This window comes from Pelodiscus sinensis, chromosome 24, assembly GCF_049634645.1.
Source record: "Pelodiscus sinensis isolate JC-2024 chromosome 24, ASM4963464v1, whole genome shotgun sequence".
NCBI classification, from domain to species: Eukaryota; Metazoa; Chordata; order Testudines; family Trionychidae; genus Pelodiscus; species Pelodiscus sinensis.
In genome coordinates this window covers 5,276,357-5,300,980 of record NC_134734.1, presented here as the reverse complement: position 1 = coordinate 5,300,980, position 24,624 = coordinate 5,276,357, and the positions used below count along the sequence as shown (strand labels likewise).

The following is a 24,624-nucleotide window of genomic DNA, read 5'->3' as shown; positions in this document are numbered from 1 at the left end:
GGCTCTCCGGGCCCATACCTGGGCGCATGGGGAGGGGAGGGGAGGGGGCTGGGAGCCAGGCAGCTGGGGCTCTCTAGGCCCATACCTGGGCACATGGGGAGGGGAGGGGAGAGGAGGGGAGGGGAGGGGAGGGAGCTGGGAGCCAGGCGGCTGGGGCTCTCCGGGCCCATACCTGGGCGCATGGGGAGGGGAGGGGAGGGGAGAGGAGGGGAGGGGAGGGGAGGGAGCTGGGAGCCAGGCGGCTGGGGCTCTCCGGGCCCATACCTGGGCGCATGGGGAGGGGAGTGGAGGGGAGGGGGCTGGGAGCCAGGCGGCTGGGGCTCTCCGGGCCCATACCTGGGCGCATGGGGAGGGGAGTGGAGGGGAGGGGGCTGGGAGCCAGGCGGCTGGGGCTCGCCCGTACCTGGGCACATGGGGAGGGGAGGGGAGAGGAGGGGAGGGGAGGGGAGGGAGCTGGGAGCCAGGCGGCTGGGGCTCTCCGGGCCCATACCTGGGCACATGGGGAGGGGAGGGGAGAGGAGGGGAGGGGAGGGGAGGGGAGGGAGCTGGGAGCCAGGCGGCTGGGGCTCTCCGGGCCCATACCTGGGCACATGGGGAGGGGAGGGGAGGGAAGGGGGCTGGGAGCCAGGCGGCTGGGCTCTCCGGGCCCGTACCTGGGCGCATGGGAGGGGAGTGGAGGGAAGGGGGCTGGGAGCCAGGCGGCTGGGGCTCTCTAGGCCCATACCTGGGCGCATGGGGAGGGGAGGAGAGGGGGCTGGGAGCCAGGCGGCTGGGGCTCTCCGGGCCCGTACCTGGGCGCATGGGGAGGGGAGGGGAGGGGGCTGGGAGCCAGGCGGCTGGGGCTCTCCGGGCCTGTACCTGGGCACACTGCAGCAGGGGCTGGGTGCACTGGAGGCCAGCAGCCCCTGCAGGACACTCCGCAGGCCCTTGCGCAGCTCCGAGCTCACCACGTCCCGCCACTTGGCCTTGTCACTGCCCGAGCAGGGCCGGCAGGTGTAGACCACACTCTCCGGCAGGTTGGACAGGATCTCGTAGTCCTCGTCTGGGGAGAGAGCAGAGGGGTCAGACAGCCCGCCCCACGCAGCTCCCACACGGGCAGGGAGCGATGCGCAGGGCTAGGCCTTAGCTGGCAGCCCAAGGCAAAGGAAGGGTGAGCTCAGGGGCCAAGGGGGCAGAACAAGGGGCGCTGAGCTGGGGGGTGTCTGCGGGGGGCAGAAGGCGCCGGGGGCACTGGGCGGCGGCGGGGACGGGTGGGTCTGCGGGGGGCAGAAGGCGCCGGGGGCGCTGGGCGGCGGCGGTGGGTCTGCGGGGGCAGAAGGCGCCGGGGGCGCTGGGCGGCGCCGGGGACGGGTGGGTCTGCGGGGGGCAGAAGGCGCCGGGGGCACTGGGCGGCGCCGGGGACGGGTGGGTCTGCGGGGGGCAGAAGGCGCCGGGGGCGCTGGGCGGGTCTGCGGGGGGCAGAAGGCGCCGGGGGCACTGGGCGGCGCCGGGGACGGGTGGGTCTGTGGGGGGCAGAAGGCGCCGGGGGCACTGGGCGGCGGCGGGTGGGTCTGCGGGGGGCAGAAGGCGCCGGGGGCACTGGGCGGCGGCGGGTGGGTCTGCGGGGGGCAGAAGGCGCCGGGGGCGCTGGGCGGCGGCGGGTGGGTCTGCGGGGGGCAGAAGGCGCCGGGGGCGCTGGGCGGCGGCGGGTGGGTCTGCGGGGGGCAGAAGGCGCCGGGGGCGCTGGGGCGGCGGCGGGTGGGTCTGCGGGGGGCAGAAGGCGCCGGGGGCGCTGGGCGGTGGCGGGTGGGGTCTGCTCTGCGGGGGGCAGAAGGCGCCGGGGGCGCTGGGCGGCGGCGGGTGGGTCTGCGGGGGCAGAAGGCGCCGGGGGCGCTGGGCGGCGGCGGGTGGGTCTGCGGGGGGCAGAAGGCGCCGGGGGCACTGGGCGGCGCCGGGGACGGGTGGGTCTGTGGGGGGGCAGAAGGCGCCGGGGGCACTGGGCAGCGGCGGGTGGGTCTGCGGGGGGCAGAAGGTGCTGGGGGCACTGGGCGGCAGTGGGGACGGGTGGGTCTGTGGGGGGCAGAAGGCACTGGCCGGCGGTGGGTGGGTCTGCGGGGGGCAGAAGGTGCCGGGGGCGCTGGGCGGCGGTGGGTGGGTCTGCGGGGGGCAGAAGGCGCCGGGGGCGCTGGGCGGCGGCGGGTGGGTCTGCGGGGGGCAGAAGGTGCCGGGGGCGCTGGGCGGCGGCGGGTGGGTCTGCGGGGGGCAGAAGGCGCCGGGGGCGCCGGGGGGCAGAAGGCGCCGGGGGCGCCGGGTGCAGCGGTGCCAGACTGACCTGACAGCCCCTCACACTTGGCGTGAACCCAGTGCTCGCACTTGGCGCACTGCATCATCTTGCTCTCGTAGTCGTTGTCCTCGTAGCAGTGCGAGCAGATGGGGCAGTAGTTCCCTGGGGGCCAGAAGAGTTAGTGCTGCGCATGGGGCTGGTGTCCCTGAGGCTCCTTGCCCCCCAAGCCAGCCCCTGCCCTGGGGCCAGACGGAGCTGGCGGCCCCGGGCCCAGTCCCCACCCCACACACCTTGGTCATAGAGCAGGGAGCAGGGGGGGCAGAGGCTGTAATCCTGGACCACTCTGTGTCCCAGTTCTTCCCCGGGGCAGCCCCACAGCTCTTGCAGCGGATGCAGGCCGAGCAGATCTGGGGAGCCAATAGGAGCATTAGTGAGGGACCCCCTGGCCCACAGACACACCCCCCCCGCTGGCTGCACCACAGACCCCCCCTCCCCCGCCCCCACCGCGCTCACCAGCCCCTCTTCTGGCGGACGGGCTTGCTGGGGTAGTTGGGACCCAGGCAGGCTGGGTGGTAGCAGTTGCGGCAGCGCTCGCACTCCAGCAGCGGCTGTGAGGGGGCAGAAAGGAGAAGGCAGATGTGAGACAGATGGTGCCCCCCCACCCCAGCATCCACAGGGCCCAGCCCTGGAATGGTAGGGGTGGGGGTGGGGGTAGTTGTGTCCGCAGTCGTAAGGACAGACAGGGCCCAGCCGGCTCTGGGGCAGGGGGAGGGGGCGGCGACGTGGGCAGGGCCCAGCCAGCTCTGGGGCAGGGGGAGGGGCGGCGACGTGGGCAGGGCCCAGCCGGCTCTGGGGCAGGGGGAGGGGCGGCGACGTGGGCAGGGCCCAGCCGGCTCTGGGGACGGTGCGGACAGGGCCCCCTCGTCAGCACCGAGCCAGGGCCCTGTGCCTGCTGCCAGCTGCGCGGCCTTGCCAGGGCTGACAGAACCCGGGTCAGGCCGCCCAGCTGGGTGGCTGGGGAGGACGGAATCGCCATGGGGGGCCGGAGGACGGGTTCGCACTTGGCTTTCCGCAACCCGGGACTGAACGTACCCCGGAGAGCAGGCTGGGCGCACAACACAGGAGGCAGACGGACCACAACAGTGGGCACGGGGCCAGCCCCGAGCACCAGCCCCCCCACAGCACAGCACCCCATGGGCACCGGGCCAGCCCTGAGCGCCAGCCCCAGCCCTGCCCCCGCAGCACAGCGCCCCCTAGGGCTGCTCTGGAGTACATCCTCCCGCCCAGGCACCTACCTTGGAGACCTTGTTCTTGCGCCCACACACGTGGCAGAATTTGCAGCGGCGGCAGCACCAGTTCTCCTCCTGCTCCCGCTGCGGCTGCTCGTCCTCCTCCAGGCAGAAGACGTGGAAGGGGTCGCAGCAAACCTGGCAGAACACCAGCTGGGGGCGGGGACAGGCCCATGAGAGCTCTGCCCAGAGTCCCGGCTCCCGGCCCCCGGCCCCGGCCCCGCGCTCACCTCGTGGAAGCCCTGGCTGGCGCAGAGCAGGCACATGAGCTGGGCAGTGACGGGCACGGAGGTCAGGACGCTGAGCCCGCCCATCAGCCACACGTTCTCCAGGTCGCAGTCCTCCTGCAAGAGATGCGCCCGCCCCGCCACATGAGCCCCCTGCCCGCTGGCTGGGGCCACCCAGACCCACAGCGCCTGAGGCGGCAGCCATGCCCCCTGGGACTCTCCCACTGTGGGGCACGGGCTGCAGAGTCCACCCACCCCAGTGCTGACCCCCCTGGCGAGGAGCAGCCCCAGCACACCTGATGGGGCTGGGTGTGGAGCCCTGAGGGAGCAGGATGGCCCCCACCCAGGCCCCTGTCAGCCCAGAACAGGAAAAGCTCCTTTGCTGCATGGCCCTCATGGGCCTGAGCTGCCCCACGACCCTGCCCCAAGGCCAGGAGCCGGTGCCCCCCCCTCCTCCCGCAGCTGGGCCAGGAAGCGCCGCCCCACCACAGCTGCCCCCTCACCTTGAAGTCAACGCGCAGTCGGTGGATCCCGTCAGTAGATTTCTGCTTCCCGTTCCAGCCATTGGGGAAGGATGGGAACGAGCCAGAGGACAGCGAGTCCTGGGGGGCAGAGAGTCAGGAGTCGGGGGGGGGGGGGGGGGCGGAAGAGGCAGGGGACTGGGATGGGAACAAGCCAGAGGGGGGAGAGTCCTGGAGCGGGGGGGGGGGGGGGAGGGGCAGGGGACTGGCACCCACTCCATAGGGCCCGAGGGCAGGGAGTGGCTGGCTCAGGGATGGGCCATGAAGTTGTGGGGAGGCTGGGATGGAACAAAGTGCCCCCCCCCCCCCCCCCGCCCATGACTAGCCACGACAGTGGCAGTTGTGGGATCCCAAGCTCCTCTCCCTCTGCTCTGGGCCTGGCTCCCTCCGGGCTAAGGGGGAGGCAGGGGCAGGGAATCAGGGGGACTGAGCCCCGTGCATTGCTCAGGGTCACCTCACCTTCTCCAGCCTCCGCCTGGCCTTGAGCTGCACAACGGGCTGCAGCGGGGTCCGCCGCGGCCGGCTCTGCTCCTCCGCCTCCATGGGGAGCAGGTCTGGGGGTCAAAGAGTGTTAGGGACCAGAAGGCCCAGCCCCACCAGGCCCCACAGCACAGGGAGCCAGGCTGGGGCCCAGACAAGCAGGGCATGAGCGGGGGAGCTGGCAACCGGACAGGGGGAGAGGGAGCAGCCCCCGTGCACCGGGGGAGCTGGCTCAGGCGAGGGACACAGGCCCCAGCGGGGCAGCTCACCCGAGTCGCGGGAGGGCTTCCTGCGCGGCGTAGCAGAGCCCGGCTGGGGCTCGGCTTCCGAGTCGTCTGTGGACTCGAAGATGTCGTAGGAGGGTCTCTGCTTGACACAGCGCCGGGCCGACTTGCGCTGCAGCAGGGCCTCCTGCTCGGCCGTCTCCGTCGCCCCCAGCATCAGCTCCCAGGGCGCCGGGAACTCCTCCTGCGAGTCCTCAGAGTCCCGCGCCGGCGCCAGCTTCACCGCTGCACGACCTGCGGGGCCGAGACACGGACAGGGGCCGCCTGCCCTACGGCACGGGCTGCAGGGCCGAGACACGGACACGGGGCCGCCAGCCCTACGGCACAGCCTGCAGGGCCGAGACACGGACATGGGGCCACCAGCCCTACGGCACAGCCTGCGGGGCCGAGACACGGACACGGGGCCGCCAGCCCTACGGCACGGCCTGCGGGCCCGAGACACGGACACGGGGCCGCCAGCCCTACGGCACAGCCTGCAGGGCCGAGACACGGACACGGGGCCACCAGCCCTACGGCACGGCCTGCGGGGCCGAGACACGGACACGGGGCCACCAGCCCTACGGCACGGCCTGCAGGGCCGAGACACGGACACGGGGCCGCCAGCCCTACGGCACGGGCTGCAGGGCCGAGACACGGACACGGGGCCGCCAGCCCCACAGCATGGCCAGCCACGTCACCACGTGACCAAGACACGGAAATGGGGCCACCAGCCCTACGGCACAGCCAATCCCGTTACTGCAGGGCTGACACACGGACATGGGGCTGCCAGCCCTATGGCACGGCCAGTCCTGTCACCATGGGGCTGAGACACGGACATGGGGCCACCAGCCCCACAGCACAGCACAGCCAGCCCCGTCACCACGTGACCTGCAGGGGCAGAGACACCAGGACAGCCCATGTTTGTCATGGTGGTGCACATCTACACATGCACTGGTGCACAGAACAAAACTTATTCTGCACATGGGTGGAAAAACTTCTAGGGAACCCAGCCTGCTACCACATGGCCCACGGGTAGGCGGCCATGCCTGTCCCACACGACTTGCAGGCAGCCCATGCATCAGTCCCACGGCAACAGGCAGGGCCCAGCCCCCACAACCCAGAGGGATCAGCCAAGACATAGGCCCCGCAGGCTCAAGGGAGCAGCAGAGACAGACATGGGCCCCACAGTCCCAGCAGTGGCCAACCTGCCAAGAGCCAGACACCTCCTGCAAGGGGCAGGCCCCGCCCCCACTACCCAGCTCCTCTCAGCGGGCGCACCCCACCCACCTCATGTGGCAGCCTCCTGAACCGTCCCAGCTCCCAGCTCCGCCCAACACAAGCACCTGGCTCCTGTCTGCCCCCAACCCCCCGGCCAAGGTCCCACCTCACATCTTCCCCCCCCCCCCCAACCCCCGGCCAAGCACCCGGCCCACGACTGCCCCCCCCCCCCAACCAAGCACCCGGCCCACGACTGCCCCCCCCCCCCAACCCCCGGCCAAGCACCCAGCCCACGACTGCCCCCCCCCCCCAACCCCCGGCCAAGCACCCGGCCCACGACTGCCCCCCCCCCCAAACCCCCGGCCAAGCACCCGGCCCACGACTGCCCCCCCCCCAAGCCCCCGGCCAAGGCACCCGGCTCACGACTGTTCCCCAACCCCCGGCCAAGCACCCGGCTCACGACTGTTCCCCAACCCCCAGCCAAGCACCCCGGCTCACGACTGTTCCCCAACCCCCCAGCCAAGCACCCAGCTCACGACTGTTCCCCAACCCCCAGCCAAGCACCCGGCTCACGACTGTTCCCCAACCCCCAGCCAAGCACCCGGCTCACGACTGTTCCCCAACCCCCAGCCAAGCACCCGGCTCACGACTGTTCCCCAACCCCCCGGCCAAGCACCCGGCTCACGACTGTTCCCCAACCCCCCGGCCAAGCACCCAGCTCACGACTGCCCCCCAACCCCCAGCCAAGCACCTGGCTCGTGTCTGTCCCCCCAACCTCCTGGCCAAGATCCCACCTCACATCTTCCCCCCAGACCCAAGCTCCCAGCTCATATCTGCCCGTGCCCAGCCCCCCCACCCCCGTGGGACCAAGCTCCCGAGCGGGCACATGGCAGGCTGGGCTGCCAGGTCACCCCAAACCTTGAGCAGACCCTGAGAGGTGCACACAGAGGGCAGGGCAGGCAAAGAACCGGGGTGCCCTGGCTCTCGGCCTTGTGCTGGAAAGGGGAAGGGGGGCAGGAAGCTGCACTCTGGCTCTGAGCAGCTCCCCCCCCCAGGGCTTTGCTCTTCCTCCCCCTCAATGACACCGCCTAGATCCACACCCCAGCCCCACAGACTCCACCCACCCAGCCACATGGCACAACAGCTCCATCCCGTCTCCCCCCCCCACACACCCAGGTACCCCCCACAGGCCCTGAGCCTTGGCCCACCGGCTGCAGGCCAGGCCCCCACCCCAGCTGCACCTCCTGTCGCCCAGCGCTGCCCAGCTGAGCTGGCAGGGAGCCCAGCAGGGTGCTTCCCACTCACTGCCCTGCCAGGCCGGCTGGGAGAGCTGGGGGTGGGGAGAGGGCCGGGCTGGGCTACTCCCAGCAGGATGGCTCAGGTATGGGGCCCACACACCTTGCCGGAGCTTGGGGGCTGCCCCTCCCCCAGCAGGCGCCACACAGCAGGCAAGGGGGGATCCCAGCAGCACTGGGAGAACACCCAGCTCTCCCCTGTGTCCCTGGCCACCGATCTCAGCCCCCACAGCGCCATGGCCCTACCCCAGCACAGGTGGAGAAACGGGCCCAGGGGCCATGACAACTTGGCCCTCACCCAGCAGGCCAGAGGAAGAGCTGGTCCCTATCAACAGCGTGGTCTGGCCCTGCCCCAACATTAACTCCGTCCCCACCCAGCGAGAGACGCATGAGTGTCAACCCTGTCGGCCGACGGCCCGTTCCCCTTCCACACCCCGCCCACCGCCCACCTCCCCTCCGCACCCACCCCGCCGGGACCATTCCCCTTCCACACCCAGCCCACCGCCCACCTCCCCTCCGCACCCACCCCGCCGGACCGTTCCCCTTCCACACCCCGCCCACCGCCCACCTCCCCTCCGCACCCACCCGCCGGACCATTCCCCTTCCACACCCAGCCCACCGCCCACCTCCCCTCCGCACCCACCCCGCCGGACCGTTCCCCTTCCACACCCCGCCCACCGCCCACCTCCCCCTCCGCACCCACCCCGCCGGACCGTTCCCCTTCCACACCCAGCCCACCGCCCACCTCCCCTCCGCACCCACCCCGCCGGACCGTTCCCCTTCCACACCCCGCCCACCGCCCACCTCCCCTCCGCACCCACCCCGCCGGACCATTCCCCTTCCACACCCAGCCCACCGCCCACCTCCCCTCCGCACCCACCCCGCCGGACCGTTCCCCTTCCACACCCCGCCCACCGCCACCTCCCCTCCGCACCCACCCCGCCGGACCATTCCCCTTCCACACCCAGCCCACCGCCACCTCCCCTCCGCACCCACCCCGCCGGACCGTTCCCCTTCCACACCCCGCCCACCGCCCACCTCCCTCCGCACCCACCCCGCCGGACCATTCCCCTTCCACACCCCAGCCCACCGCCCACCTCCCCTCCGCACCCACCCCGCCGGACCATTCCCCTTCCACACCCAGCCCACCGCCCACCTCCCCTCCGCACCCACCCCGCCGGACCGTTCCCCTTCCACACCCCGCCCACCGCCCACCTCCCCTCCGCACCCACCCCGCCGGACCATTCCCCTTCCACACCCAGCCCACCGCCCACCTCCCCTCCGCACCCACCCCGCCGGACCATTCCCCTTCCACACCCAGCCCACCGCCCACCTCCCCTCCGCACCCACCCCGCCGGACCGTTCCCCTTCCACACCCTGCCCACCGCCCACCTCCACCCCGCCGGCCCGTTCCCCTTCCACACCCAGCCCACGGCCCACCTCCCCTCCACACCCACCCCGCCGGCCTGTTCTCCCTCGTCTCCGCAGCCCCTCTGCACCCACCCCACCATCACCTTCTCCCTCATCTCCAATGACCCCTCCACACCCACCTCACTGCCCACCCTGCTGTCGCCTTCTCATCTCCAATGGCTCCTCTGCACCATCCCCCACCCAGCTGAAGGCACCCCCAGGCTCTGCTGTAGGAAGGCTCTGCCATGCATCAGGCAGCCCCCCCAACGTCTGCAGCACCCAGAGGCCATGGGCCTTGCCTAAAGGGTACTCTGCAAGTGCCTGCAGAGCCTGGGAGGGCCCCTGGGAGTCCTGGCTCCCAGCCCTGAGTCCCTAGGCACGGGCGTTACCTTTCTTGGAGAGCCGCTCCATCTTGCGCGCCTCGATCTTATCGCACTTGCGGTACCTGCGGGGCAGAGAGGCCGTCAGCGCGGGGGCCACCTGAAGGGCAGCGGGGCAGGAGCGTGAGTTCTCCCGGTGCCATGGGGCAGCCGGGGGCTGCACAGGGAGTTCCAGCAAGAGACGACTCGGCTAAGCCACAGGGACGCAGAGCGAGTGCCCGAGTCCTGGCCCCGCCCCGCCCCGCGCCCGCACTCACACGCAGCACTGCTTCTTGGTGTTGGGCCCGCCGAACTTGGGCTTGTCCAGGCAGTTGACGCAAGACCCGCAGTCCTGCAGCTTCAGGCAGCCCTTGCACTTCCCGCACCGCGCCATGCGGTTCTTCCTGCCCGAGTGGTGGTGGTGATGGTGATGGGAGGTGGGGCGGCGTGTGGGGGGCGGAGCCTTGACCGCCACTGGCTCCGCCTTCCCCCGCCGCACCCGCCCGCCCTCACTCTCCGAGGCCGAGGAAGTCTCTGCGGGAGAGGTGAGAGGAGCTACCGTGGGCACCTCACTCCATCTGCTGCAGGACACCCCAAAGCGCAGGGTCCCACTTCGAGCCCCTGCAGCTCGCTCGCCCCCCTCCCCCGGCACCCCGAGCCTGCTTCCGCCCCGCCCCCCCACGATACCCCCAGACCGCTCCCTCCCTGCTCCCTCCCCGCCCCGGCAGCACGGCACCCCCAGCCTGCTTCCACCCTGCCCCCCCACGATAGCCCCAGACCGCTCCCTCCCTGCTCCCTCCCCGCCCCGGCAGCACGGCACCCCCAGCCTGCTTTCACCCCGCCTCCCCACGACACCCCCAGACCACTCCCTCCCTGCCCTCACAGCACAGCACTCCCAGACTGCTCCTTCTCCCTCCCCTGGCAGCATGGCACCCCGAGTCTGCTTCCTCCCTGCCCCCCAGACCGCTCCCTCCCTGCCCCGGCAGCACGGCACCCCCAGCCTGCTTCCACCCCGCCCCCCCAAACCGCTCCCTCCCTGATCCCTCCCCACCCCCGCAGCATGGCACCCCCAGCCTGCTTCCACCCCGCCCCCCCCAAACCGCTCCCTCCCTGCTCCCTCCCCACCCCCGCAGCACGGCACCCCCAGCCTGCTTCCTCCCCGCCCCCCCACGACACCCCCAGACCGCTCCCTCCCTACTTCCACAGCACGGCACCCTCAGACTGCTCCCGCTCCCTCCTCGCCCCCCGAAGCACGGCACCCCCTGCCTGCTTCCACCCTTCCCCCCACAACACCCCCAGACCCTCCCTCCCTCCCCGCTCCCTCCCCACCCCCACCCCCACAGCACGGCACCCCCAGACTGCCGAACCACCCCATAGTGCAGTTACCCCTCCCCACCACCACTTCCCATGCAGCCCCAGGCCTGCAGCGATGCTGGCAGAATATCTCCCTCCCGGGGCAGCCCCCTGGCTCACACTCACCCTCAGCGGCTGGCGAGGCAGCAATCTCCTCCCGCTCACGTAGGGGCAGGGCGCTCAGGCGGGGCACGTCCTCAGGCACCATGGCGCGCGACTGGCCCAGCGCCACTGCCGCATGCCGGCACACGTGCTTGATCCGGGGACCCTGCACCGGCGACTCCTGGCCCTGCAGGGACATGAGGACAGAGGAAGCACCGGGGCTGAGATCCCCGCCTACGGGTGTGCCAGGGGCCGGCAAACCAAGGGAGCAAGGCAATGATCAGCGCGGGGGCAGGTACATCCCCTCCCCGCCGTGTTCCCCCGCCTGCCCTCGTCCCTGCACACAGCCCCAGCTCTCGCCCAACATACCAGTTTCCGGGTCTCATTCCTGTCCACACTGGCCTGGTCCAGCTCGCCCTCTCCCAGTGCAGCTTCCACACTCTCCTCCGATTTGACACTGGGTGACGGCTGCGGGCGGGAGAGAGATGGTAACTGGGCAGCCAGAGCTGCAGGGACCCAGCCCTCACCCCCTTTCCCTGGCTTTGGGGTGGGGGCTGTGGCTAAGGCACCAGGGGCCAAGCACTCCTGAGTTCTCTCCCTGGCTAGGGGAAAGGAGTGGGACCTAGAGGTTAAAGCAGCGGGCTGGGAGCCAAGATATCGCGAGCCAGGGAGAGGAGCCAGCTCCTTTCCCCCTCCCCCGGCTTACCTACTGGAGCCCGTTCCCCTTCCAGAGCTGGGGAGAAAACAGCTCTGAGCTCACGTCCATTCCAGTCGGGTACGCGCCCCACGTGCACTGGCACCAGAAGACTTTTCCCCAGCTGCATCAGCTCCAGTGCCCCTGGAGTTGGCCTGGTGGATGGGCACCTGCTGACCCACCCCCTCCTCCCTCTTTGCCAGCCACTGCCAGAGAGGCGGGGGGCACAAGCAGCCCGCCCCAAAGAACAAGCGTTAGGCCAAAATCAGGAACCGTCTTCTTCCTGGAGAACCTGCTCATGTGCCGGCCCCCAGGGACCCGGGCCACCGTCAGCCAGTGGAGGCAGAGTTCCTGGGGTACGTGGAGGGCGGCATCGTGCCCTGCTGGCTGTGTACGGGCTCAGTGCACCGTGAGCTTGTGACTACCCTGCAGACAACGGCCATCAGAGCGAGCCCTGCGCCCCGCCAAGGCCTCTGACCACATGCAGTGCGCTGTTCGGTGCGGGAGGGGACCTTGGCCAGGCCATAGTGCATGCAGCGCGCGCAGTGGGGTGCGCTGTTCGGCGTGGGGAAAGAGGGGGCCGGGCCAGAGCGCGCGCAGTGGGGTGCGCTGTTCGGCGTGGGGGCCGGGCCGGGCCAGAGCGCGCGCAGTGGGGTGCGCTGTTCGGCGTGGGGGCCGGGCCGGGCCAGAGCACGCGCAGTGGGGTACGCTGTTCGGCGTGGGGGCCGGGCCAGAGTGCATGTGGTGGGGTGCGCTGTTCGGCGTGGGGGTGGGGCGGGGCCGGGCCACAGCGCATGCGGTGCGGTGTTCGGCGTGAGGGCCGGGCCGGGCCAGAGCGCGTGCGGAAGCCGGGCACTATCAGGGAGGAGACCGGGCCACCTTTCATCCTCCCTGCACCAGCAAGGCATTCCGGGGCGGCCTTCCGAAGGGTTCTTTCCATCTAACGCCCACAGCGCAGCCTCTGCTCCTGTCCAGCACCACGAGGGTCAGGAGAGAGGACTGGATGTGTCCCAACTAGGGTGGAAAGGCACTTTCGGAAGGAAAGGCAGAAGTGGATGCACCTCAACTTAGTCCTACAAGATGGTGACATAGGGCAGCTCGGAGGTGAAGGCCCGGATCCAACATTCTCCTGTCAGAGGGGAAGGCCACCCAAAAGGCGGTCTGGTTTTCCCGGAGAAATAAAATGAGGGACGCGTTGCTAGCAGCTCGAATGGCGTCCCTATCAAATGGTAGCACCACAGAGAGCAGCAGAAAGATCCCTACACACAGCAGGACCAAGCACAGACCATCCCTGACAGGTGTCTCCTGGGCCTGCTCTAAATATCTCCCGTGATGGGGACTCCACAACCACCCTGACAGGTAGGAAGTTCTTCCTAACGTCCAACCTAAAGCGCCCATTGCTTCTTGTCCGATCTTCAGAGGCCAAGGAGAACAATTTGGCTCCCTCCACCTTGTAACACCCTTTTAGATACTTGACAACCGCTCTCGTGTCCCCCCTCAGTCTTCTCTTCTCCAGACTAAACAAGCCCAATTCCTTCAGCTTCCCTCGTAGCTTCTAGGCCTTTCATCATTTGTGTTGCTCTTCTCTGGACCTTCTCCAATTTGTCCACATGGTTCCTGAAACGCGGCGCCCAGACCTGACAACACTCCAGCTGAGGCCGAATGAGCACGGAGTAGAGGAGAAGGATTTCTCGTACCCTGCTCGCCGCGCTACCGTTAATACATCCTAGGAGGTTTGCTTCCCAGCCCTCCTCCCAGGGTCCATGTCGCTGGATCAGCTGTTCCGGCTGAGTGGCTCCCCGGTGTCGAACTCAAACACGTCTCCATTTCACACAGCCATGAAGGCGCCGAGCTGGCAGACCGGGGCACTGGGAGTCCAACTGGTGCATTTATCGAGAGGCCCAGCAAGGCAGTGATGCAGGGCTGGCACAGCCAGCCCGGTGCTGGGAGACCCACAGGGCTGGGAGGTCAGATCTGGCTGCAGTGGAAGACCCACTGGTGCATTTATCATGAGGCCCGCAGGCCGGCGCTGGGAGACCCATGGGGCTGTGTCCCTTGGAGCCCAAGGCGCCCTGTGGCCGAGGCTGTGGGAGGAAAGGTGCACAGCCCTCATGGCACATGGAAAGCAGCCAAGAGCCCCGCATGCGGGAGCAGAACTGGGGGCATTTCCTGTTGATTCTGGCTGCAAACAGGTCTCCTAGGGAAGTCCCCATTCCAGAAAGGCCGGGCGGTAATTGGGGCGGGGGCCAGGAGCCAGCTTCCAAGGGAATGGGCTAAGCAGCAGCTTCGAGGCCAGGGCAGAGGGCCAGGCTCCCAGCTGTGTCCACAGAACATGGCTGTGGTGTGCGGCAGAACACAAGCCAGACGGGACACGCTGCCCCTCGCTCCCTGGCTCCACGTGCAGGCGTGTCCAGAGACCCTGTGCCCCAAAGGGCCTCAGGCGGCCAGAGCCAGCCCATCCATGGGACAGACCAGCACGGCCCCATGCTTTGGGGTACCCCACGTTCCAGGGGGACAAGGGATCAGGACAGCTTGGGGGCTTAGCACAGGCAGTGAGTAGCCATGGGGAGGGGGCAGAAACTGGAAAGAGGCATGGCGGAGTTCAGGGGAAGGGGTGCAATGGGGTGGAAAGAGGCAGGATGCAGCCTGGGGCAGAGGAGGGCTGTCCCGGGGCCCACACCCCATAGGGTTGGCCCTATGTGGGGCCTCTGACCAGCTCAGCCACTGGTGCGGGCCGTGCCAAGGGAAAGGCTGCACAGACTAGGTCTCAACCCAGCCCCACTGAAAGGTGATGGGATGGGGAGCACTGCTCCGCGTAGCGGGTGATGTCGGCTACGCTCGCAGCTGCAGAGGGCCATGCCTGAGACTCTCACCTCCAGGCGCAGGCCACGTGCCCCGGGAGCTTTCAGCAGCCGTTTGCCGTGCGAGGGGGCACTGCCAGGCCTCCGGCAAGGAGGCTTTGCTCGTGGCGAGGACCGGGGCATGCCTGCCCCTCGCTTGGCAGTGCCAGGCGCTGGAAAGCAGATGGCACCGTTTCCACAAGGTGTCCCACAAGCACCTGGGCCCCACCCTCGGCAGCCAGTTGGCCAGGCCTGCGCCCAGCATCCTGGGGACGCTCATGGGCTGCCGGCAGCCAACGGGCGGAAACACGAGAGGCTCCCGTTTGCACAAACCAAAGGGCCTTCTGTGCCCCGGAAGCAGGCAGCCCGAGAGCAGCAGGGCATCCCCTGGCTCCGGGAATGGAGGAATCGCAGCCAGGCAGAACATGAGGAACTTCAGCCTCCTTAGCAGCTGGTTGAGGCTGCAAGGCCTATACTAGACCTGAGCACCTCACTGACCTATGGGATCAGGAAGCAGCAAAATTAAACCCTTTGCCTCTTAGTTCCCTGGGAACCTTCTCTACTGCTCCCCCCCCACCCCCCACCCCGCACCTCCTGGGCCGGGAGATTTCATGAGAAGGGGCCCTGAAGAGGATCCCACTGCAAGGCGGATCCCACTTCCACTGCCTGGAAAAGTGGGAGACAGCCCACAAACGGGGGGATGAGATCTGGGTTCTGGGTTGGTGCCCCCTCAAGCTGTCTGTTGCCTGACGACTGTTTCACGGCTGTAAGGACCAAGGGACCTGTCCCCTCCATCGCCTGTTTGGAGTCTGGTGGGACTGTAAGGCCAGCCCACAAGCTGCAGCCGAAAACGCTCCCGCGCAGGGCTGGAGTGTGGCGCTCCAGAGAGCCACTACCCAGCAAAGCTCACGCTTCTCTATCTGCCACAGGACTCGCTCTTAACGTTACCGACTAACCCAGCAGCCCTGAGACAGACTGCAAGGTCGGCCCGGGATCTTCAAGGGTGGCGGCGTGTCCTGACCGCCCTTCGAACAGGAGGCCCTGAACAGGCGGCTGGACCTCAAGGGGAGGCCCGTTGACTGAAGCCAGAGACGCCCAGTAGCCATTGCCTAGCCATAGCATCCAGGGCTTCACGGAGGGGCAGCCTGGCTCTGGCCCTGCCCTGGTATGACGTAGTGGGGGTACCTGGCTGGTTTCTATGCTGCTGGCTCTGGGGTAACCCTCACTGGCTGCCGTGGGTACCACGACCTAGCAAAACAGGATGAGTCACTATGCAAAGGGATCTCTCAACCAGTATGGCCAGACACCCCCCATGGAGAGGAACAAAGGAAGGTGGAATGCTGCCCTAGCTGGGGGGCAGGGCTGGAAGAGTGTTGGTTAGTTGCTGTCTGGGAGCATGGAGGAGACAGCCTAGGGAAAGGGGCTGGAGTTTAGGGGCCCAGTCTCCCCCATCTCAAGGGGGCCTGAGGCATCCTAGCCCAGCTCTGTGACCAGATTACATCTGTGCTGTATCCTGGAGAGGCAATAAACTTCCTCTATTCCACCGGCTGGTGCAGTCTGTTTGTGCCATTTCGGGGTGCAGGAGACGGGGGACCCCCAATGCGCCGTCACACCTGGCATCAGAGGGCAGGAGCTCCTGGGATTTCCAGTCCACCGGCCAGGAACTGAACTCCACAACGGCAGAACCCCAGTGGGCGGGTCGTGCCCACAACCTGGAGACCTTCCTGTGAGGAGTTTTGCCCCAGGAAACACAAATCTACTTTGTCTCTGGCCTTGGGCCCTGCTGCCTCGGCCTCTCCTCCTCAGAGCCGGCACCACAACCAAGGAGGCCAGTGGCGGAGAAGCATAAAGATTTGTGGAACCCTTCGGGACGTTTGCCCTGCACCCGCTTGGCCGTACACTGGAGAGCAGCCAGGGTCTGCCATGAGGCCCTCCCTGGCCGCAGAAGGCCCTTGTCCAGGGGCAGGGCCACAGGGACTGGCCCCCAAGCGGAGTTCGCCACCTCCTCTGGCGGGAGGTTAAAGCTTGAGCCGCCTGAGGGAGCAGCACTGGGGGCGTGGCAGTGTCCTGCGTCAGGGGTACAGCCTCACCCGCCACAGCCCCGTCAGGCCCTGCACTGTCGCTGGTACATGGGCCTCCTGGTGTGACCAGCCCTGTCCTCCAAGGAGCTGCCTCCTTCCAATGGGGACGGAGGGCCCCCCCAAGCGAGTCCTGCAGCGGTGGGGCCGCCTCCCAAGGAGCGTTCAGGCTGGTCCAGGGACAGCCATGCCAGGCAGGTTCTGAGCCGCCCACAGGCCACTGGCATCAATGGTGCCGCCAGGGTCATGCCCTTCGACTGGCCCGCCCAGGGCTGGAGTCAATGGCGCCAGGTCACTCGCACCCAGCTGAGCGGGGCTTGGCACAGATCGCACTCCCAGGGCGAGCGACGAGCTGCTCCAGGGGCACCAGAGCCAACACGAGGGATCCCGCTTGGGAGAAACCACCCCGCACTGAACGGACACGAACGAGCACTAGGAAACCAGGAATCCTGGCTCCCAGCACCCCCTGCGGTAACCGCGAAACCTGCTACCCTCCCAGGGCCAGGCAGAGTGCCCAGGACCACCCCCAACCCCATTAATGCGGGCTGACAGGTCAGCATTAACAGGGCCCCACCCCCCAGCATACAGCCTGCTGCCACCCTTCCCCCCTCCCCCGACCCACCCAGAGACCCGGGGCCTGTCTCTCACCGGGGCCGATCGCAGCAGCTGCTGCTGGTCGATCTTGAAGAGCTGCACCTTGGCCCGGGTCAGCAGGCTGTAGACTTTGTCCATGCCCGACAGCTGGGCCGGCTGAGCGGCAGGTGCCACCTCTGCCCCGGTGACCTGCTCCTCGGCCTCAGAGCCCTCCTCGCCCTCGGACTCGTTGGTGGCCAGCGAGGCCACGTGGCGGATGGCCACCTTGCGCACCACGCCCGGCGTGTCCACGTCCTCCATCTTGATCAGCTCCGTGTCCGGGGGGGTGGGCGCGCACTGGGGGGGCTCCCCAAAGAGGGGCAGGGTCAGGTGGTTGGTGCGGCCCAGCAGCCGCTTCCCACTGCGGGTCACCACAGGCTCATAGTGCGGGGAGGAGGGCTCCGGCCGCGGCACAGGGGACAACGGCGCCTCCTTCCCAGCCTCGCTGAGGCACACGGGCTCCAGCTCCTCCGCCGGGACAGTCAGAGACTCGTAGATCTTCAGGTGGGCCTCGCTGGGGGTGAACTGAGGTGCCCGGAGCAGCGGGGGCCGGCGGGCCGGCGGCGAGGGGGCAGGGAGGGGGCCCGGCGGGAAGAGGTGGGGCTCCTCAGGGGGCAGCCGGAAGAGGGACTTGCCCGCCTCGGAGGGCGGCGGCGAGGCGCTGAGCGAGGTCCAGCGGAAGGTGGGCTCCCGCAGGATGGAGCGCCGTTTGCTGGGGAGGCTGGGGAGCGGGGAGGCTGAGGGCGAGAGGCCAGGGGAAGGTGGGGGTGATGAGAGGGGGGAGGAGTGCTCGGGGGGTGAGCGGGGTGGCTGGCTGGGCACCCCCTCCTGGCCAGAGGCCTGCGGCGGGGCTGGGGGCTCCGCCCGGGGCACAGGGGGCTTGGCCCGGGGTGCTCGCCGTGGGGGCTCGTCCAAGAAGCGCCGGGGAGGGCGGATGAGGCGGCAGGAGCGGGCGCTCACTACGGGCATGATGAACTGGCGGATGTTCTTCAGGAAAGTGGCCTTGTGCCCCGGCGGCTCCTCGCCTGCCCCGCCAGCCCCCTCCCGCTGGGCAGCCGCCACCCGCTCTGCCCTCTGGCTGGGAGTGAGGGGAGGCCGGCCCCGCCCCCGCTTCAGGCACTGCGCCCGCGTGGAATGAGCGATGGAGGCCGGGGCAGCCGACTCCTCCTCCGCCTGGGCCGGGCGCGGCGAGGACTCCGGCCGCTCCTCCTTGGCACCCTCGTCTGGGGCCAGCTGCTGTGCTCGCCTCCGCCGCTTCCAACGGGCTCGGGCGGGGCAGGCCGGCTCAGGCAGCACTTCAGGCAGCTGCTGCTGTGGAGGGGGCGCAGAGGCACTGGGGGAGCCTCGCAGGGGAGCCTCCCTCCTCTTCCTCGGGGGACCGCTCTTCCTCCTCTTGCGGCCCCGCTTCTTGCCCCCGGGGGGCTTCAGCCTGGCACAGGCCAGCGCCACCCGCCCCGACTTCAGCCGCTTGGCTTTGGAGACAAACTTGAGCATCAGGGGCAGTTTCTTGCGCCCACGCCCAGAGCCCTTCCCCTGGGAACTGGGGCTGGCACCTGGGGCCAGCTGCTGACTCTTCCTGGGTGGAGCTGGGGCAGCGCCGGGAGCCTTGGTTCCCTGCCGAGGGGCTCCCGGCTTCTTCTTGAAGGAGCCCCGGGGACGGCCCCGCGGCCGGTGGGGTGGCGGGGGGTCCTGGCTCTGCCCCCTGGAGGGGCTGCTGGGAGATGGGGAAGGGAGAGTGGCCTCTGAGGGCCCTGGGTCCTGCTCAGGAGGAGTCCTGCTGGCTTGGGTAGGGCTGGCGCCCAGAGGTGGGCTTGGCCTGGCTGGCGGGGGCCTGGATCTCTGCAGCAACTCAGCCAGGGCCTTGACCATGCGCTCCCGCTGGGCTTCACCCTTCCTCGGCTTGGCTGGCACCTTGGAGGGGGGGGCAGGCAGGGCCGCATCCGTCTTCTTCCTGCCGCTGGCTGGGGGAGACGCGCCTGCAACAAGAGAGGGAAGAGGGTGACTCAAGACCCCACCTGCAGCACCACCACGCATTTCGCCAGCCAGTGAGCAAGGGAGGTTACCATGGCAACTCATTGCTGGGGCACCAGCAGCTGCCACCCCAACTAAGGCCCGGCTTCATGGGGGGGTGCAGCGTGCCCTGCAAGTGACTGGAACCCTGTGTACCATGGCACCCCCAACAGAGTGTGCCAGGCACTGCTCAGACCCCCCCATACACACACCTATTAGAGCAGGGTCCCCTCAGCATGCTAGGCCAGAGACAGGCCCAGCCCCAGCTGGGATCAGGGTCCTGTTGTGCCCAGCTCTGCCCAGACACAACCAGAGACAGGCCCTGACCTGCGTGGATTCCCTGGTGGGTGCCGCACAGACAGGACCTGCCTAAGGAGCTCTCAGTCTCAACAGCCAGGTGTGGATTCTCCCCATTTCACAGATGGGTAAATGGAGGTCCAGGAAGCAGTCACCAGCTCAGGGTGGCATCGGCAGTCAGGGACAGAACACCAGCACATCCAGCATCCCTTCTTCCAGCCACCCCCACTGCGCCTGTCCCACCCCCCCATGCTGCCAGCAGGCTGGAAAGGCAGAGCAGGGAGCTGAGGGGGCAGGGTACAAAGCGAATGCAGTATTCTCTGGCTGGGCCCTCGCTGCACTTCGGGCAGGAGAGACACGGCCGTAGGGAGTTTATCCGCCGCCATGTCCACGCCCTAGTGAGCTCTGTAGGGAGAGGCCAGACCAGCACTCCCTGTAAACTGAGTGGGTGGGCAGCCACCCCAGAGCGCTAAGCGCCCACCGCTGGCAGCCTGTGTCTGCTGGCAGTGCACAGCCGCATGCATTCTGCACCTAGAACCAAGGGGGACCTGGGAATACAGGAGAACACCACAGTAATTCCCCGTTCCCCACTGGCGTTACCCTGGGACAGTAGGTAGATCTGTATTCAGGCCAGGCCCAGGTCTGCGATGTGAAGGCAAGGCCCAGCTGGAAGTCAGTGTGGAGGTGCAACACCAAGCTAATGCCCGCCAGCCCCCCAGAGCAGCAGGTAGCAGCTCAGCTTGTCCTCACAGGGCTGCCCCGCTTAGCTTTCACTCCCTGCACAGTGCTGAGGGCTGGTGCCACAGCCCGGCACCCCACCATGCCCAGTGAGTGGGGGGAGAAGCTTGTCTTGAGCGTCCAGCTGTTAGTCACTGTAACTGGACCAGAACCCTGCCCACGGCAGTGTCCAGCAAGCCCCGCAGGGTGCAGGTGACATCCAGGCAGCAGCTCTGTTGCAGCTGGAGACAGCCAGGCCAGGTCCCTGAGACACCACAGGAGGCTGCCGGAGCAAGGGAGCCAGCCCCCATGGAGAAGCAGGGCACAGGAGATGTGATAGGGGCATGAGCAATGGGTGAAGCTGCTGCTTGGGGAGGCCAGCGTCACAGACTGTGACCCACCCCATGCTCTGGCCAGATCCTGCCCCTCCCCACTGTCTCCTCCTCTGCTTATCCCTTCCAGCCAAATCCCGGACCCCAAATGGAGCCAAGGACATGTGGGAAAAGCAGGGGCGGATATAGGGCAGGGCGAACGGGGCGGCCGCCCCGGGCCCCGCGCTTCAAAAAGCCCCGTGCATGCGCCGTGGCAAAGGGGGGCCCCGCGAAATTATGCTGCCCGGGGCCCCGCAAAACGGTAATCTGCCCCTGGGGAAAAGCACTCTTCCAAAATGTCTTTCTAAAGAAAACAGCCTGTTTCCCACCACCTGCCAGTCTGTGATGGCTGGACACGCAGAAGATACCTAACTAAAAGCACAAACTTCGGGAATAAAAAATGCCCGGCTCAGGTTTATGGCTATACCCTGAAGTGAAATCAGAGATTTAATTGCAAAAACTTTGTAGAGGGAGCAAATCAGCTGTCCAGCACGTACAACAGTAAATATTATGGGACACCTAGTGCAGCCCTTCTGCTTTTCATTTGCTTCATCTGTATTTCTAAGCTGACTTTAAATTTTAAACCTCTCTCTTATTGCACATCTAAAACTATCATGCTCAAAGTAACTGAAACACACACATCATAATCAGCAACAGTAGCTAAATTTTAGTGTGTTCGTAACAAGGTTCATTGCTTTTAGGGACAAGAAACACTCAGTTTTTGTATGCTTCTCATAAAAGGATATTTTATATAGGTCACTATAAGTTTATGTTAAAATACATACCCTAACAAAGGATTTTGGTGGAGAGTTCTCTGAAAACTAGATCTTCAAATAGTCAAGAAGTAAAAGAGACTCATTTGTTCAGCCATCTAGAAGATCAAGGAATGGTGTCCCTTTAAGGGCTCTCCTCAAGGGTGTGTGTGAGAAAGGAGAGTCAGGAAGAACAGAAAGGACAGGAAGACTTTGGAAGCAAGTTTTTGCACTGTAGAAATTAAAATTAACACGTGTATTTTAGATAAGGGGGGATCTTTTGAAGAATGTATTAAAAATCTGTATCTCTGAAGAGCCAAGTGTTTAAGACTGAAGCTGAATACTCAGATTGTGCATCCGAATCTCTCTTCAAGGAGTTTTTAGAGACGTGGTTTTAGAATCTTCAGCCACAAACTAATGAAATATTTAAAGCACGTCTTATACTAAGGTCCGGTAGACACAGTAACACACAATTGGTTTTGCCAGTAAAAGCAGGGTTGGCACATGCCTGTGAAATGGCTTCGTTACCACTTAATGGCTCTGTCACAGGCTCAGTGTTATGCCAATAGCTCTGGCGAGCTGGAAGGGTTTAACAGCTCCACCTGGGGGGAGAAGAGTCACCAGTCTGCAACAGCCTGTTAGGGGAGCCTGCAGGAACAGTCAGAATCGGGCTAAGATGGAAGTTGAGCACTAAGACCCAGGGGAGGCACTGCCTCTCCTTGCCTCTTTGGACTTGGGAGGCCATGGCAGACACCTCCCCAGTGCCGACGGAGGGGCCAGGTGGACCGGTGCCCTCACCTCTCTGGGAGCGCAGGGCGGCACGCAGGGAACTCTGGGAGACAGGCTCGTCAGGAGGGAAGCCCAGGAACTCCTCCTGCGGGGAGGAACAGAAAGAGCTGTGGTTAGAGCAGCGGACGGCAGCCCGCGCCCGCATGTGCCCCAGTGGGTTTGTGTGGCCTGCAAGACATTTGGCTTATCATATGCAGGGCTGCCAGATTTCTAAGTGACACTCACATAAAGGGCCCATGGTGCAAGGGGCACACGGATTGCACCAGCACTGACGGGGGGGGGGGGGGGGGGGGCGTGCGCTCGCTCTGCAGCCAATCCACATGCTGCTACGGCTCCATCGGCTCACCCGCGAATCCGAGGTGCCCAAGCACAGTCAGCAACTCTACCCTACCCAGGGAGGCCATCTGGGCTCCCACAATCTTGCAGCCACTGAGCTGAAGGAGGCCACTCACAGGGTCCACTCCCTAGCTAAGGTTGCCCATTGCCGGGTTAGCTGGAGGCTACTGACCTGCAAGCCACATTCCCAAGCTCCACCCCCAAACATGAGCCTCACCCTCTCCTTGCCACACAGAGCTGTGGCAAGTAGAACTCAGCTGGCCCAGCCCCCAGCGCTGCCCATCCATCCCCCCAGGACAACCCCACGCTACACAGACCTGTTCCAGCCACCCCTCTTCCTACTCCTGCACTACATGGCTGGCAGCAGGTGCCCAGAGCCCCCGGAGCATCACTGGAGCACTGCCAGGCCAGCATAGGGGGCAAGGGCGCCTGGACTGCCCCACTACAGCTATGGAGCAAGGGGCTCCCCATCAAAGAGATACAGTCTCCCCGCAAAGTGCCAGGCAGAGCAGGCTCCTCACCCATTCCCAGAGGGACTGGACACAGGGCGAGGCCTGGACTGGCCATGGGGATTGATTCCCACCCCCCATGCTGAAGCCAGCCCTCCTGCCTCGGCAGCCCCAGGCTGGGACAGGTGGTGGAGCCCATGCAGCAGTTGCAGGGAGCAAGCCAGCATTTACCACTCAGTCACTCTCGCTTGCTGGCTTCCTGCTGCTCCCGCAGAGCCACCTGGCTTCCTGACTGCAGAGAGAAGAGCCCATTGGGAGGCCCTCGCATCAGGCACAATCAATAACCCCTGGATGCCCAAGATATGGCCTAGCATTAAACTCACACCAAGGGGAGCACCTGCTCCAGTGTCTGGGGGGAAACTGAGGCACGGAGCGATTTAGCCAGCAGCCCAGTCAGGCACAGAGTCTGCACCACCACCCCGGTGGGACACAACTGAGCCATGGGGAGGGGAGCATCCAAAGGGAAGCACTGACATTTCCCAGCAGCACAAAGAAGAACAGCACGGAGCTTAACAGACTGCGTCACCCCACTGAGATGCAGCCACCTCTGGAGCAGGCAGCTGGGGAACAGCTGCATACAACACGACACAGGTGCTTACCCAGTGCAGAGGCGCAGCTGCCTTCACGCTGGAGCATGGCAGGTGCACAAGGCAGGAGCACTTCAGCACCGTGCAGCAAACACCAGCTACCGCAGCCCAGGGGGAGCTGCACACAGCAGGGGCAAAGTGTCACACAGACTGTTCTCCAACTGCCCCGTCTCAGCGCCAGACGAGCCATCCCCGGGTGGCGTTGTGTGTCACTTCCCCAGCACCCCAGAGGTGGGTACATCTCGGCGCTGGATGAGCCGGGCCTGCGTAACAGCCCCAGCAGCTAGGTATGGCGAGCAGCAGCCCGGGGTATGAACCCCACAGAGCTGCGCCTGCTCTTCCCTGCCCCTCAGGCAGAGCCCCCCAATCACAGGCACTTCACAATGGGCTGTTCTGGCAGCTCAGAGCACCCAGTCCAGGGCAGCGCAGGCTCCTTCCACCAGGCTCTCCCTCCACCTGCCGCTCCAAGCAGCAGCCAGCACAGGGGGCATCTCACGTGCCCAGGGGAGGCAACATTCATCTCTGCTGGGGGAGAGCCGGGGCCTGCCCACGGTCGGCCCAGGCACCATGCTCAGACGTGCCCAGCAGGAGAGCATGGCCATGCTACTGCTAGGCAACCTCCTTGGGGCGGGCGCCAAGACAGCCCGCCAGCCACTGGTAACCCCGCCCTGGGAGCAAATGGAACTGGCCAGCTGGAGAGCCGCACCCGCCTCCGCAAGCCCCAGGTGGGATCCTGCCCTGGCGCTGGCAGAGCCCAGAACTAGCAGGAGCGAGGAAAGGGGCAGGGGTCAGGAACACGGGGCCTAGGATGAGGAGCCTTTCGCCTCTACAGGCACCAGCTTGGGGGCAAGGAAGGGGCCATGGCACCTCTCTCCTCCGCAGCAACCTCATCCCAGGTGTCTCGTCTCCCAACACCCCTTGCAGAACACTGCTCTGCTCCCGCCACCTGCAGCCCACCCCAGGCTCATGGACCCGGGACACCCTGCTCCCACAGGCAGACACACGAGCCCATTCGAAGGGTGGGCTCATCAACCTCTGGCCCCCTCCCAGCCCACAGGAGCCATGGACCGGCCCAGGCCCGAACGCTGCCCACTCCAGCAGGGCTGACGTGCCTCTCCAAGGCTGGGCTCCCGGAGTCCCGTGACCAGCAAAACACAGAGCTTCCCTCTCCAAACAGGAAGGGCAAGTTCCGTGGCCCAACAGACAGAGAGCTGCGGAAGCGAGGATTCAG

General features: G+C 66.8%; 1 protein-coding gene across 1 annotated transcript in view; it reads right to left on the bottom strand.

Annotated features, from left to right (window-relative positions):
* Positions 1–24,624, bottom strand: part of LOC106731641 (histone-lysine N-methyltransferase 2B) — a 38,029-nt gene that overhangs the window by 11,297 nt on the left and 2,108 nt on the right. Inside the window, 17 exon segments of the mRNA XM_075907798.1 lie at positions 859–887; positions 890–1,042; positions 2,312–2,425; positions 2,554–2,598; positions 2,601–2,671; positions 2,777–2,871; positions 3,559–3,705; positions 3,783–3,896; positions 4,283–4,381; positions 4,760–4,854; positions 5,050–5,298; positions 9,356–9,411; positions 9,604–9,859; positions 10,805–10,967; positions 11,150–11,248; positions 17,041–19,001; positions 21,971–22,046. Coding sequence (XP_075763913.1) covers positions 859–887; positions 890–1,042; positions 2,312–2,425; positions 2,554–2,598; positions 2,601–2,671; positions 2,777–2,871; positions 3,559–3,705; positions 3,783–3,896; positions 4,283–4,381; positions 4,760–4,854; positions 5,050–5,298; positions 9,356–9,411; positions 9,604–9,859; positions 10,805–10,967; positions 11,150–11,248; positions 17,041–19,001; positions 21,971–22,046 — 3,822 coding nt within the window.